Genomic DNA, 15,977 nt, shown 5'->3' on the forward strand with positions numbered 1-15,977 from the left:
CGGAAGCCTTCCTCTCTGTACACACTGATGTTCCCCTCTGTGCACACACTCTACACACGCAAGTTGGAACAATAAGGTAAAACACTTTTTACTTTGCAAAAGCTGCAAACGTATTGTTGCTGTGACATGTGTGTAACATTTGGGAGATTATTTATATGGTGTTTTAAATCATTATAAAATTACCCAACATGTCATAAACACAAGTAGGGTGGGTCTGTATAAAGTGAATTATTTAAAAAAAGTTCAGAAATTGATAAATCATCTTAAAAATGTAATCAAGTGCAGATAGATTTCATTTCATGGGGTAGTATCTGTTTTGTAATTGAATACATGTGGATACCCACAGGTTTCCTGGGACATTTTGAGGTCAGAATACGTTTCTGTGAAGATTTACTGCGTCATCCTCACTGTGTCTTTACGAGAATGATGGGAAGAAGCCCACCCCTGGTGAGTCATATCACAACACATGAGGTTTCAATTAAAAGAGAAAATACACACACAGACACAGTTCATTGCCCCTGGACATAATGTTTAAACATGGGCATGTACGTGCGCGTGTGTGTGCGTGCGTGTGTGTGTGTCAGTGACAGATAAAGGACGGAGCAGCCCTCTGTGTCAGATCACACTGTGTTGACTTGCAGAACAGACGTCTCTCACCTGGAGGATCAACCCCAGAAATGAGGCTTTGTGTCCGGGCTGGAGCTGCACGTCTCCTGGCCGTCGTGGTTCTCCTCGCCGTCCTCCATGTCAAAGCCGAGGACACAATACCCAAAGAGAGACATTATTACATCGCTGCTGTGCCGATAGACTGGAACTACCATGGGCCACACGGGTAAGACAGACCAAAACTAGGACATGCACAAAACACACTAACTGAGTGATAAATGATTCCATACTACATTATATCTATTTTGATAACATGTCATCTTGGTATATAAGTTATCAATGCATGTCCAGCCTTTGTGCCTCTTGTTCTTCTTTTCGTTCACATTCATTTCCCAAGTCTAGTTTCCAAAGGTACTCTTAAGCAATTGGGCTTGCTGGTAAAGGCTTGAAGATGTTTCACCTCTCATCCGAAAGGCTTCTTCAGTCCCTAACCCTAACTTAACCCTAACTCAACCCTAACCAGCAAGTCCAGTTGCCTAAGATTAAATGTCCTTGTATACGACGACATGGGTGACAAGTCAAGTTGTTCTTTCTCTTGTCTTTCTTCTTTGTCTATCTTGTTTTGTCAAAATTGTGTTGCTCTTTCATTCTATGCTTTTAATGTATCCTTCACCTTACTATTATGTTTATCTATCAATTGTTTATCTTTATATTCATTTAATCATTCACTCTTGTAAAGGAGGGAACCTGAGATAATTCAGATAATGTTAAAAATCAGACAAAATAAGTGAATTGTAGTGTGAGACAATCTGAAATTCTTGTAAAACGACATGTCAGGTGAAGTCATGTGCTTGGTGTGTGTTGATTCATGGTTTGTGTTTTTCCACTCTTCCTCAGGTCTGGTCAGACCTATAGGAAAGTGGTCTTTCGGGAGTATGAGAAAGACTTCAGACAGGCTAAGACTCATCCCTCCCAATTAGGTAAATGTTCCGTCAGGTTTACATGAACCCGCTTTCTGTCCGGCTCTTATCAATTCTTCACCATTTATCAAATGCCGTTCCTACCCAGATAGAAACGTGGCAGAAATTGCAACAGTATCTTGCGGTTGCCTTGGTTTCCTAAATGTCATAGCTTTGATTTCACAGAACGCTCTTTCGAAAGCTGTAGGCTGCATGGTTTTCCGCACATTATGGAGAAAATGAAGAAGTGTTGCCACAGATGGACAATGCAACGATTTCTTCATTCTGAGAAATTGGGTGGAGAAACTGACAAAGACCCATTGGTGTTATATGAATTAATATATTGTATAGCATATTTATTCTCCATCTTTAAGGAAATGTAGTTGTTGTGTTCTTACCGAGGGTCTTGATACATAGCTGCTACAGACAGATTTGAACCAAAAGCAAGTATAGTGAGGTATTGAATTAGGTTTTGAACCCTTTTTTTGTAAGCTTTAGACCACATATCGTATTTTCCGTACCAGCTTCACTTCCTTCCTTCCACTCTGCAGAAAGGTCAGGGATCCCAAATAAATCTAAATCCTCCTCAGCTTCTTTTACATCTTTTACATCACAATAACTGGATTAATGGTCCAATTATATGTGCTTATGAGTGTCTGAGTGAATCAGGAACTGGACTCCAAATTAACGTTCTGCTCTCTCCTGCAGGTCTACTCGGGCCAACACTGAGGGGTCAGCAGGGCGAGACCATTGTGGTCACCTTCAGGAATATGGCAGACCGACCTTACAGCATCCATCCACATGGAATCGCTTACGGGAAACAGTCAGAGGGTGGGTGCCTGCTAACCCCGACACACAGGACAGATGTTGTTGCTGAACCGCAGCTTACCCAGTTGTACAGAGACCTATGGCACTCTGTATAAGACACTCTGTTACAGGAACACATTGGGTGCTTACTCTAATCCTCATTCTAATATTTAGACAGGATTGGCCAATTCAACAACAGGTTTGTTTGTCTTTTTCAAACATATTAACTAGGACGGGTAGATTATCAAAGCAGAGAGTACTGAAGTCCAATAGGAAGTATTGCTAAGCTCTAGGAAATCAATGTCTATGTCCACACGTAGGCGTACATGCCATTTAAGGCCCAGGAAATTCAGACTAAGCTGTCCTTAATGAGCATTTAATACAAAAGTCAGAGTGCAGATGAAATGTGAAATTAAAATAAATATAGAAACAGGAAACTTTTATGGACTCATTAGCCCACAAGTAGATTAGGTCGCCAAGTAGACCATTGTGGTCACCTTCGGGAATATGGCAGACCGACCTTACAGCATCCATCCACATGGAATCGCTTACGGGAAACAGTCAGAGGGTGGATGCCTGCTAACCCCGACACACAGGACAGATGTTGTTGCTGAACCGCAGCTAACCCAGTTGTACAGAGACCTATGGCACTCTGTATAAGACACTCTGTTACAGGAACACATTGGGTGCTTACTCTAATCCTCATTCTAATATTTAGACAGGATTGGCCAATTCAACAAACAGGTTTGTTTGTCTTTTTCAAACATATTAACTAGGACGGCTAGATTATCAAAGCAGAGAGTACTGAAGTCCAACAGGAAGTATTGCTAAGCTCTAGGAAATCAATGTCTATGTCCACACGTAGGCGTACATGCCATTTAAGGCCCAGGAAATTCAGACTAAGCTGTCCTTAATGAGCATTTAATACAAAAGTCAGAGTGCAGATGAAATGTGAAATTAAAATAAATATAGATACAGGAAACTTTTATGGACTCATTAACCCACAAGTAGATTAGGTCGCCAAGCTAGAGAACTGAGTCAAATGTCATTTTGACTTCTAACAGTGTTTACTCTCGTCTCTTTGCAGGAGCTCAGTACTTTGATAACACGTCGCTTAAAGAGAAAGAGGATGACTTGGTGCAGCCGAACAGTGAACACGTTTACCACTGGGAGGTGACAGCAGACATCGTTCCACAGCAACATGACCCCCCCTGCCTCACCTACACCTACATCTCACACCAAAATGTGGTCCAAGACTACAATTCGGGACTCATCGGCACCTTGCTCATCTGCAAACCTGGTAGGATGTCACATGTGGTCTATGAGGGTGATACATGCACACGGGCGCTTTATTAAGCACAGTGCACATCAGTGTGATTAGATTCTAATCACACTGCCAGTGCCACTGGGGATCAGGTGAATGTCTATATAAGGACCTTCTAATGATTAGATGGTCCTTATATAGACATTCATCTGATCTCCACTGGTCCGGGCCCCCCATTTACATTATGTTTTACAATATATGCTAAATAGGCTATACACATTTTAATCAAAATTACAGAACACATAGCAGATGTTTTCTTCTTCTTTCTACATTGGTGTTCTTAATTATTGAGAAATTGATTAAAAAAATATGACTAATAACATTAAGTAAAAGTAATGTGAAAATGTAAAAAAAAGTTGAAAGAGCTTTAAAGGGTGTGGGGTCGTGGTCTTCATATTTTTAAGGTCATAACTATTTGTAATGGGGTTTTTTGTTACTATTATTTTGTTACCGTAGATTACCACCAGGTGGGAGCAGAGCCTCAGTATTGAGCAGCCAGCATTCAAACCAAAATACTCGCTGCCAATAGTGAGCACAAACATTTGTTCACATTAGGAGAACACTCATCATAAAAATTCAACAAAAACTAAAAGAATTGAAGGATCATCAAAATAGAATAAATGTAGATATTATTCTTAGTTAAGGATAGATTTAAGGATAGATTTTCAAGAACGTTTCAGCAAAGTTAAGCCTTGGGACAAAGTAAAGGCAGAGATCCAGATTGTTGTGGAGGTGTGAATGGCTTCACATCTTTCAAATTCTAGGGCCTTGTGTTCATGGGTGTTATGGCAACTGAGAGACATATGTTCTGCCTTGGCCAAGGTTTGGTTTTCTCTTATTGTATTGTATTCTTTTCTTTTCTTTTCTTTTCTATTCTATTCGTAGTAATGATTTATAGGGTTTTTGATAGTAGTACTTTTGGACGGTGTGAAATTTAGTTTCTCTCTTTCTCTGTCTCTCTCTCCAGGTAGTCTGGATGAGTTCGGGCATCCGACCCTCTTCCACCATGAGTCAGTGCTCCTCTTTGGCGTTTTTGATGAGAAAGAGAGCTGGTACCAACCACAGACCGCAATCAACCACGTCAAATATACAATTAATGGATACACGCACGGGTCCCTACCTGGTAAGTCATCATATCAGTAAGTGAGTTTTCGTTAGTCAGCTGCCAGTGAGTCAGTTGGTGAGGTATGTGGTGTTGTCAGTGAAAAGCATTCACCAGATGTAAAACACACTCATTAACCTACAGTTTCTGCCTTCCTTTTTCAGATGTCAGTGTATGCGCACACAGCACCGTGAGCCTGCACCTGATGGGTATGAGTTCAGAGGCAGAGCTGTTCTCAGTGCATGTGAACGGCCATGTGCTGCAGCAGGCTCACCATAAGGTTCCATCGGTGGGCCTGATCAGCGGCTCAGCTACCACTGCCAGCATGATACCTGTACACACCGGACGCTGGCTGCTCTCCTCAAAAACCGCCAAACACATGGAAGGTACAATTGCATCACACTGACTCACAACTGATGAAACATCCAAAGTTTATTTAGCCAGCATTTATTTAGGTAGATTCATATTTAAACAGGTTTTTTTTTGCAGTTGGCATGTATGGTTTTGTGGATGTGAAGACGTGTGAAGACTTTCCGGCTCCCAGGCGGAGGATGACCATCGCACAGAAACGCAAAAGCACAGAATGGACCTTCTACATTGCTGCTGAGGAGATGACATGGAACTATGCACCCAACATTCCTGCACACATTGACGAGTAAATAGCACTCGAAGATGTATAACTTTGACATTTCCTTTTCTGGCCAAATTTAGTCTTTGACAATTTCATATATTCTGAATTAATTAAGATTATGTTTCTGCGTTTTGTGCATTATATTACTTAATAATTTTAAATCACGTGGATGTCTTTACCCTTCTTGCACAAACTCAATGGTTTAGAGTTGTTTGCAGTGAAAGAACAGCGCCCATCTTGCTGTTAAGTTTTGCAAAGATTTCAGAAGGTGGTGCGGTGGTCTGTGCCATGTCTTGGACCATAAAGGTTACACATGAGATTAAGAGATTAATTCAGATTAACAGAAATTGCCAATCTCAATGTGGCAATGGTCTGAATTTGTAATAATGCCTCAAAATATTTCTGCTTTGTTCTGCTCCACACACAGCAGTAGCTCTTATATCTCTTATCTCTTTGTTTAGGGATTTCAAGTCCCAGTACCTGATGCAGTCATCTAGTCGCATTGGGCGGAAATACAAGAAGGTTGTGTACACGTTGTACAAAAATGAGTCCTTCACCGAAAGACTGGAGGCCAAGCAAAGGAAAGCTGAGCTCGGAATCTTGGGCCCGGTGATCAGAGCACAAATCAGAGATAAGATCAAGGTATAACAATCATAATCAACCTATTATTTATTTAGCACATATGAGCTTTATACATTTAAATTGTAATAGCATAGATGTAGTTATAGTTTATCATTGCACCTTAAATTAAAGAGGACAATGGTGTCATTTCTGGAAGCCAAGTGCATCCATTATGTTTTGGTGTTCTTTGGTGTTTGTTTACATTTTGTGTTTTGTGTTGCGTTTATGTTGATGGTGTAACAGTGTTTCCACGTGTGCCCTTTGACAGATCGTCTTTAAGAACATGGCCTCCAGGCCCTACAGCATCTATCCACATGGTCTGACAATAGAGAAATCACAGGAGGGGGTCAACTACCCTGCAGGAGGTACTGAACACAAACCCGTCTCTCTTCAGTCCATACAATGTGAATGAACATAAGGTCAGAGATTGAAAAAAAGCTAAATTTGCTTTGTCTGAGTACATTTTTGTAGTACTGATACTTCACTCCAGGATTTCTACTTTGCTTTCACTTGTCGTCCGCTATATGTCACAAGGAATTATTGTACTTTTTACTCCAGTACACTTACCTGATGGCTTTATGTCCTAGACCTAGATACTTTACAGATTTAACATGTGGTCGTGTGAAAAACCCTCAATCTCAAATCTGTATCTCAAATTGAAACATTTTCAGGACATTTCAGGAAAATTGCTTTGTATCTCATACAGAGTAATGTAATAATATTTCCTGACAATTCAAATAATTACAACAGCCAGAGTGTCATCTGTGTGTTTCACAGGCAACCAGTCTCGCGGCGTTCTGCCAGGTGAGACACAAACCTATGTGTGGAACGTGCTTGAAGAGGACGAACCATTGGACGGAGACTCCCGATGTCTCACACGAATGTACTACAGTGCAGTGGATACGGCACGTGACATAGCCTCCGGTCTGATAGGACCCCTGCTCATCTGTAGGAGCGAGTCCCTCAATGTCAGGAATGTGCAGGTAAAGTAACTTTCCCCATCAGATCATTTACTTATGCAGCCCCACTTAAGTCACCACCTCTGAATATGGTCCCTTGTTCGTAAACACTATATCCCTGCTCCATTCCCCTCTTTTTGAGATATACTTAGCAGAGGTAAGACAGATGTTACAGTTACAAAAGATGAAACAAGGCTTTTCAAATGAATAAATAGATTTTTGTTTGTATGTTCAGCTTAAAGCAGACAAGGAGCAACACGCCATGTTTGCAGTGTTCGACGAAAACAAAAGCTGGTACTTGGATGACAACATTCGACAATATACTGATGCATCCAGCGTCACCAAGGCAGACCCCAGCTTTTACAAATCCAATGTCATGCACAGTGAGTTTTGTCAAATACTTCCACCTCATCCATATGCAGTATACTGTTTATAAAATGTATATGTATTATTCATTTACTGAATTTCAGTGAGGTGCCTATTAACGGTTTGATTAACAGTTTTTATTTTGTGTGTTTGCAGCGGTTAATGGTTACATGTTTGATAGTGGCCAGGTCCTCGGCTTCTGCTATGGTGAGATTGTAACGTGGCATGTATCCAGCATAGGAGCTCAGGATTACATCCAGACAGCCACATTCTATGGTCATCGATTTCAGCTGAATGACCGTACAGAAGACTTTCTCAGCCTCTACCCTATGACTGGAGAAACCATCGCTATGACCATGGAGAACATTGGTCAGTCATAGATAGCAGTGACTTTCTCCACAGTTAAAAGTGTTTTTAAAAAAAGGCAATGTTGGCAGTCAATCATGGCTAATGTAATTTTTTGTATCTCTTTTATTTTAGGTGTCTGGCTCATGGCCACCCTGAGTTCCCATGAGACAACAAAAGGGATGAGGGTCAAGTTTCAGGATGTGAAGTGCTTTCGTGATTACGAGTACGAGTACGAGAACCAAGGGGAGACAACCTTTGCGGGTTCCGCATGGAACCCGCAAAAGAGAGATCCCAAGGAGAAGGAGAAGGAGGTGGCTACGCCAACAGTCACACAAACTAAACCAGGGCCGATAGATAGCTTAACAGAGAATTATATAGATGAACTAGGTCTCAGGTCTTTGAAGGACCAGTCTCAGGACCCAGATGTAGAACAGCTGGACCTACAGCATCTCCTTGACTACGATGCTGTTGATGTGCCTGATGGAAATACAAATATGTTCCCCGATATCAGCTCTACCAGTAAAGCAGCAACAAATAGAAATGGGACCTCAGCTTCAACGCTAAATGACACATTGGCGGCACAGTGGAATGACTTGGATGGCGAAAACATCATGAACCAAAGCATCACTGAGAATACAACACATATACTTATACACAATTCTTCTACGTCTCAAACTGAGAATACCACAGTTGAAGCCACCATCAAGATAGAGGAGCTAGATCTCTCCACAGAGACTTATATAGATGAACTAGGTCTCAGGTCTTTGAAGGACCAGTCTCTGGACCCAGATGTAGAACAGCTGGACCTACAGCATCTCCTTGACTACGATGCTGTTGATGTGCCTGATGGAAATACAAATATGTTCCCCGATATCAGCTCTACCAGTAAAGCAGCAACAAATAGAAATGGGACCTCAGCTTCAACGCTAAATGACACATTGGCGGCACAGTGGAATGACTTGGATGGCCAAAACATCATGAACCAAAGCATCAGTGAGAATACAACACATATACTTATACACAATTCTTCTACGTCTCAAACTGAGAATACCACAGTTGAAGCCACCATCAAGATAGAGGAGCTAGATCTCTCCACAGAGACTTATATAGAGGAACTAGGTCTCAGGTCTTTGAAGAACCAGTCTCAAGACTCAGATATTGAACAACTGGACCTCTCTTCCCTTGACAACAATGACGATGTTGACGTCCTGGGTGTAAATGGAAATATCACCTTCAATAGCAGCTCTACTGGTACAAAAACAATAACTATAAATGTAACCACAACTTCAAAGACTCAGGCAAAGGACACCTTGGCGTCACAGTGGAATGACTTGGACGGACGAAACATGACAAAAATTAACCAAAGCATCAGTGAGAATACAACACATATATTTCACAATTCTTCCAGGTCTAAAACTGAGAACGCCACAGTTGAAGCCACCATCATGTTTGAAAAATATGAAGATGAACAAGCTAAAATAGAGGAGATAGATCTCTTGAACGAAAGCATCATTGAGAATACAACACACATACTTCACAGTTCTTTCAATGTTAATGTATCATTAATAAGTACAAATATGACTACAGAGACTAATCTTACCACAATACTATCAGCCAATCGGAGTTCTACGGTGGAAGTTGAAAAAAATTACATAATCCCAAATGGAGATTATCAGACTTCTGTGAGCATGACCCAGTCAGAAGAGTCAGAGGAGAGAATCACCAGAGGGGATGTGTTGTCCTACCATGAAAATGTCAGTAGTATTACAATCACCAGATCAAAATCCTCAGAGACAAACTCAGACAGTCTGGAAAAGGTGACAGCTCATGGCCAGTTAAACCACACATCATCATCGGAGAGTTCCTCCAGAGAAAAGATTAGATTGATGGATAATACTGCAATTCCAGACAATCAGTCTTTGTCAAGCAGTCCAGTTGAAGGAAGCAGCTCAGAGGAGCTGGATGCCTCAGAAAGCAGTGAAGAGGTTTTTATCTACCTAAAAGACAATTATACAGAGGTGATTAAAACCAAATCTATCAATTTAGAAGGGCATAACTGGACTTATGATAGCACACACCAAAAGGTACCAATGGAGGTTTCTGACTACATGAAGAAGTACTTAATCAAAGAGAAACCTCAAACAGCTACGCCCCCAAAAACGGTCAGGAAGGTGAACCGCAGACATTGGCCGGAGAAAGGCCTGGGCATGAAAACTAAGAGGAAGAAGGAACTCAAGCCCGAGAGCAGGACTGGTTTACCATTTTCTCCCCGTGGATTCAATCCACGTGGAGCAAGACCTATTTTCAATGCACCACAGCCGGTCTCAGATGAGGAGGCGGAGCTCATTAACATGCCTGTGATCATTGGTGTGCCTCGGCCTGACTTCAGTGACTACGAGCTGTATGTTCCTGGGGATGAACCAGACCATCTTGGGGTGGATGACACACAGACAAATGTCAAAGCAAACGAATATGAGTATGTGACTTACAAAGACCCTTACAGCAGCCACGAAGACATCAAGCACCACAGTCTGGATGATCTGGCCAAACACTACTTAAAAATCTCAGGCCCCAATATCAAGACCTACTTCATTGCTGCAGAAGAAGTGGAGTGGAACTTTGGTGGCTATGGACAAAGGTAAGTGCAGAGATACTATGGCAAAGAGGTTTCTAATATGAAATGTCTCAGACAGGAAAATCGCAGTCAATATAGACAATTGTATCTAGATGCAAACCTGCATAAATCCCTCTGTTATTGCCACAGGAGGGTAGACAGGTCAGCACACAACAACCGAGAAACAAAGTTCACCAAGGTGGTTTTCCGAGGTTACTTGGATGGTTCTTTCCAGACACCAGAGATCCATGGGGAGGTTGAGGAGCATTTGGGCATTCTGGGGCCCACCATCAAGGCAGAGGTTGATCAAAGTATCATGGTAAGACTCCTCCAAACTACTGACTTTTTAAGATAAAGATATGATTGTAAATGACCTGAGAATCATTTTGTGAAATAGCTGCAGGATTACTTTGAAACCATTACTATCCGTTTAGAATATATTAAATGTTTTGCTTTTAGGTGGTGTTCAGGAACAAGGCCAACCGTCCGTACTCCTTGCACCCAAATGGAGTTTCATATACCAAGCAGACAGAGGGACTGTCCTATGAGGACGAGTCCAAGCACTGGTATAAACACGACAATGAGGTTCAACCCAATACTACATTTACATATTTATGGAAGGCCAGTCCTCAGGCGGGACCATTGCCAGGGGAGTCTGAGTGTCGGACGTGGGTCTACTATTCAGGTGTTAATCCTGTGAGTACAGTAAATCATATTTCTTGTGACGTTTTGTTTTTGCAATTAATTAACTACACAAAACCTGCTGTTTTGTTGGCATGAACAATGCCAATATATGATTTCACATTTCACCATATGATCTGATCTGATTTATGCTTCATCAACTAGGAAAGAGATATCCACTCAGGTTTGATTGGGCCTCTGCTAGTGTGCCGAAAGGGCAGTCTGGACAAGAAGCTGGTTGACACGAGGGAGTTTATGATGCTTTTCATGACATTCGATGAATCCCAAAGCTGGTACTACGAGAAGAATCGCGAGAGAATGGAGAGGAAAAGCCGGAGGACAGTTGTGGATCCAAAGTTCAAGGAGAAACTCAAGTTCCATTGTAAAGTACCATAGATCTTTTTACATACAGTTCACTGGAGTAAAGTGTGATGCTAAAAGATGGATGTTTAAAATGTTGTCATGTTGTTTCTCTAGCCATCAATGGCATTATATACAGCCTGAAGGGTCTGCGCATGTACACCAACCAGCTGGTGCGCTGGCATCTGTTCAACATGGGCTCTCCCAAAGACTTTCAGAGCATCCATTTCCATGGACAGACATTCCTCCACAAGAAGACCACCAATTACCGTCAGGCCGTCTACCCTCTGCTACCTGGTAAGCACTCTCTTTGCACTGATCTGCTGACTTCAGACAGATAGAGAAATGCCACTTACTAAACCATGATATTTTCTCAGGGAGCTTTGCTACTCTTGAGATGCTCCCGTCCAAGCCTGGCCTGTGGCAGCTGGAGACAGAAGTTGGTTTAAACCAAAGGAAGGGCATGCAGACCCTCTTCCTGGTTCTGGATAATGGTATGGAATACCAAAAAAAGGGGGGAGGAGGCTACAGAATTAAGAACATGACATTCCTGGGACACTGGCTTGTTGTAGTAAGGTGTTTGTGTGTGTGTTTATCACCCAGATTGCTCCCATCCACTGGGTCTACAGTCAGGCAGCGTGAAGGACCACCAGATCACAGCAGACAAGACTAGAGGTAGCATGCCCTGTTCTCTCCTGCCTGTAGCCTTCTGGTCTGGCATCTGACACATCATGGTGCTGCCAGCACATTGACTTGTGAAATGAGTGCACAATTGTTGCCCTGAAGCTTGATAAACAGTGATGTCATCAATCTAATGAGTCTTTCCATGTAGGCTACTGGGAGCCCCACCTTGCACGATTGAACAACCAAGGTAAATACAATGCATGGAGCACAGAGAAAAACAACAGTTGGATTCAGGTATGTAGCAGAGGCTATGACACACAGTATGACAATGGCACATTCACACACATTTGGCATTCTATATGACAATATAGAATCATAGAATATGAATGCTATCTGCTGCCTGTGGACTCTCTTGGTTTAGGTGGACTTCCTACGGCCAGTAGTGATCAGCCAGGTGGCCACTCAAGGAGCCAAGCAGATGTTCTATTCCCACTATGTGACCTCATATGCAATCTACTACAGCACAGATCGCAAATACTGGAACATCTACAAGGGAGACAACAAAGAGTATTGGAAGGTGGGGAAGTTAGAACATCTCCATAATCAGTGAAAACAGATGTTGGCCCTAAATTAAGAGGAAAGTGTGTAATCTCTCATTTCTTTCTCTCTCTTTTCTGTAGATATTCACTGGCAACGAGGACGCCTATCAAACAAATGGAAACACATTTTTTCCTCCTCTGGTTGGACGTTTCATTAGGCTGTACCCTCTCAGCTGGCACAACTCAGCCACTGTCCGCATGGAATTCTACGGATGTGAGCTAGATGGTGAGATGTTTCACTGACGGATGGACGGAGGATGTGTGGGACAGTTTGCGGATCTCTGTAACAAGACATTTCTCCTCTGATCTCCTGAACCAGGTTGCTCCGTGCCTCTGGGTATTGAGAGCAGACTGATAGCTGACGAGCATATGACTGCCAGCTCCATAGCCACCAGCTGGTACTCTGGACCCTGGAAACCCTCTCTTGCACGTCTTAACAAGCAGGGCTCTGTCAATGCTTGGCAGGCTTTGGTAAGGGAATACATTGAAATTGAGAATGAGCATATCCTTAAACTAACTAAAAAGAGTATCAAAATCTGCGTGACACTCGCAAACAGTATCCACAGGGTTCTGACAGCTTGTGAAAACTTTGTGAATTGGGGAGAAATAATGAATCAAATCAATTAAATTAATAGCTCAACAAGGTCCTCTGGGATTTGCAACATGCAGGCACAGCCCTTACCTACAGTATCTCTTATGTCTTCCGCAGAATAATGACATGAACCAGTGGCTTCAGGTGACGCTGCCCCAAGTGAAGAAGATCACAGGCATTATAACGCAAGGGGCCAAATCTATGGGCTCAGAGATGTATGTCATATCTTACGCCCTGCAGTACAGCGATGATGGCACACAGTGGAAACAATACACAGACGATGAGGAGTACATGTCTAAGGTAAGACAGGGCAAAAGTTGTGTATATTGCAATTACGTGTCCGTTGATAGAATTTCCTCGACAGTAGCGGCTTCACATTGTAAGTCTTAACTCTCTGTTCATCTCCTTTGTGTATCCATTCCAGACTTTTAAAGGAAACATGGATAATAATGACCACGTTAAAAACTACATCTACCCTCCCATCTTCTCCCGCTTCATCCGGATCATCCCCATAACCTGGAGGGGCTCCATCACCATGAGAATAGAGCTACTGGGCTGTGACTTTGAGTGACGCTCTTAGACGTGACCACACACACACACACACACACACATAAGCCATACAACATTTTCTTATATTTAGCGTTTACGTGCAGGCAAAAGCAAATGCATTCAACCAGCTCGCTTAGGCCCTTTTGCTGAACCCATCATACAGCTTGTGAAATGCACAACTTCCACAGTAAACTAAACTGCAACATAAATTAGGATCCCTGTCACTGAGAAATCTGAGCTGCCTTCGTGCCAGGATTGAATGTTGAAAGCAAGTTGGATACTTGAACAGCTTTACTGCCTTCTCCAAAGGGAAAGCATTAATTAATATAATATAGAGTTCTGTTGCAAAAGAGTTGGCTACAGTTATTTTTTATTTTTTTAAATAATATAAAAAAATGTAATTAAAGTAAAGAAACTCATTGGTCACTGTCTATGGTCAACAGTTTTTAAAGCAATTGCATAACATTTTATAACAAATCTCACAATACTTTGCCAATTGCACACTTTTATATATTTTATTTTTGTATCATGGATGAATTTAAATGAATGTGTATATATGTAAGTAGTATTAAGAGACTTTGTAATTTATTTGTCAATAAATGAGATTACTGTTCTCAGTGTCTGTCTCAGTGACTTGTGTGTCCATAGATGAAAGGATCCAGATGGAGGTTTGATGGTGAGAACTGTGCCATGCCAAGCATGTGAACGCTCATACTGTATCTGTCAAGGCCTCTTGAAGGTGTCACCTTTAGCACCTCTTCTGAGACCAGGCCTGTTAAGTAGCACCCGTGGGCCTCCAGAGTCAACAAGCACGTGCAGCTGCAACCACATGGCATGTTGGTCCATTTGCTGGTCATGTTAAACTGGGCACTGGAGGTGTAAAGTACCAGCATGGGATTATCTTTTATGTTATAGATGTGCAGATAGCTCATTGTTTAGATAAACTAGGTCTGTGAAGTCGAGAAGTCTCAATTCAGTAAACAAACCTGACAAGGATCAGTGTGGAAAACCACTGAAAAAAGGTCACAGATGCTGCCCCTCTACCACAAAATACATTTATAAAGTTTGATAGAGTAGAGCAGGACGTGGAGTTACAGTTTTCTGAAAGTTTTTCCATAGAAGTATCTGTATAGTCATACTTTATAATAAGTTTAGGCAAATTATAAAATAAGCTGATAGATCCCCATGTGGAGACGTTTTATTTAGTTTTTTATTGTTTTTGAGCAACCTCTGGAATAAATAGCTTTTTTGATTCTACATCTGCTTCGTTAGTTTGACAATATGGATATCAGCTACAGGATAATATGAGTCGGAAACTTAAAGGGCGGCAAACGAAGATTCTGGGTTAAATTTGGCCACCGCACCATCACTCCACAGAGTTATACTGCTAATATGAAGTTGTACAACACATGGGATGCAGCTGTCACACCACAAACACGCCACCAGATGTCGCTCCAACTTCACTTGCGAGTGCGAGTGAAGTGGGTTATTAAACACACCTCCAACCGAGAAGATGTGTTGTAATAAGTAAGTGAAGGTCATGTGGAGAAACACAATTTATATTCGTGTCAATCTATCCAGATGTAGACCAAATTCAACTTTTTGATAGGATGAATAAGATGTAAAAGATGTTATTGATTGAGAAGTCTCTATTTTTTTAGAGGAACAATAAATACATGGGAAAAGTAACTGACAAACAACTTCCATCGTGGAGGAACTTCCAATATTATTTTAAATATTTAACCTCCAAAGTTATTTTAAACAGCACACGGGCATGAAGCCGCGAAGGTCACGGCCAAACAGATCATTTAATTTTAACAAAGTGTTGTTGCTGGCCCGATGGAGCTATTTTGAGCCCCGCGGGGTGTCCTCAGACCCCATATTGAACCACCGTCCCACAGTCTGAGACATTCAACACCGAGAGAATGGAAATCGCTCATTTATTCACGTTCTCGCGTGTAACACATTTTGTAGGGCTTTAAATAAGCATCAAGTTGAGGAGCCATAACTCATAGCTTCGCTCTCTCTGTCACAACAATCCGGATGGTAAAATAGGGAGAGCTCATGGTGATACAGGCTATAAATAATCTATATTACACATCAGGCTGCCAAGAGATACTGGAGTTGTTTACAAACACACTTTTAGTAGAGAGACGCCACGAAGCCCCCCCCCCCCATCGCTCACTCTCTCTCCCTCTCTCTCTCTCTCTCCGCCCCCACGCTGCGGGGCGCGTT

At 42.0% G+C, this 15,977-nt stretch overlaps 1 protein-coding gene across 2 annotated transcripts; it reads left to right on the top strand.

Annotated features, from left to right (window-relative positions):
- The first annotated feature begins 608 nt into the window (after positions 1 to 608).
- On the top strand, positions 609 to 14,355 carry f5 (coagulation factor V). Of its 2 annotated transcripts, XM_076155373.1 has the most exons (25): positions 609 to 832; positions 1,504 to 1,586; positions 2,274 to 2,396; positions 3,460 to 3,672; positions 4,664 to 4,819; positions 4,963 to 5,184; positions 5,288 to 5,453; positions 5,891 to 6,071; positions 6,319 to 6,415; positions 6,828 to 7,033; positions 7,245 to 7,392; positions 7,532 to 7,744; positions 7,856 to 10,361; positions 10,488 to 10,656; positions 10,797 to 11,033; positions 11,184 to 11,400; positions 11,496 to 11,675; positions 11,756 to 11,872; positions 11,982 to 12,053; positions 12,211 to 12,296; positions 12,424 to 12,579; positions 12,683 to 12,827; positions 12,921 to 13,072; positions 13,311 to 13,493; positions 13,618 to 14,355. In XM_076155373.1, exons 1-25 carry the CDS (start codon positions 678 to 680, stop codon positions 13,762 to 13,764), a joined length of 6,330 nt encoding a protein of 2,109 aa, XP_076011488.1. In that variant the 5' UTR covers positions 609 to 677; the 3' UTR covers positions 13,765 to 14,355. The 2 variants fall into 2 exon arrangements, with proteins under 2 accessions (XP_076011488.1, XP_076011480.1); XM_076155365.1 differs by lacking the exons at positions 609 to 832; positions 1,504 to 1,586; positions 2,274 to 2,396 and adding an exon at positions 2,860 to 2,940.
- The last annotated feature ends 1,622 nt before the right edge of the window (positions 14,356 to 15,977 follow it).

This window comes from Genypterus blacodes, unplaced genomic scaffold (genome assembly GCF_046128005.1).
Source record: "Genypterus blacodes isolate CSIRO-AG114 ecotype Tasmania unplaced genomic scaffold, CSIRO-AGI_Gbla_v1 ptg000008l_1, whole genome shotgun sequence".
NCBI lineage: Eukaryota > Metazoa > Chordata > Actinopteri > Ophidiiformes > Ophidiidae > Genypterus > Genypterus blacodes.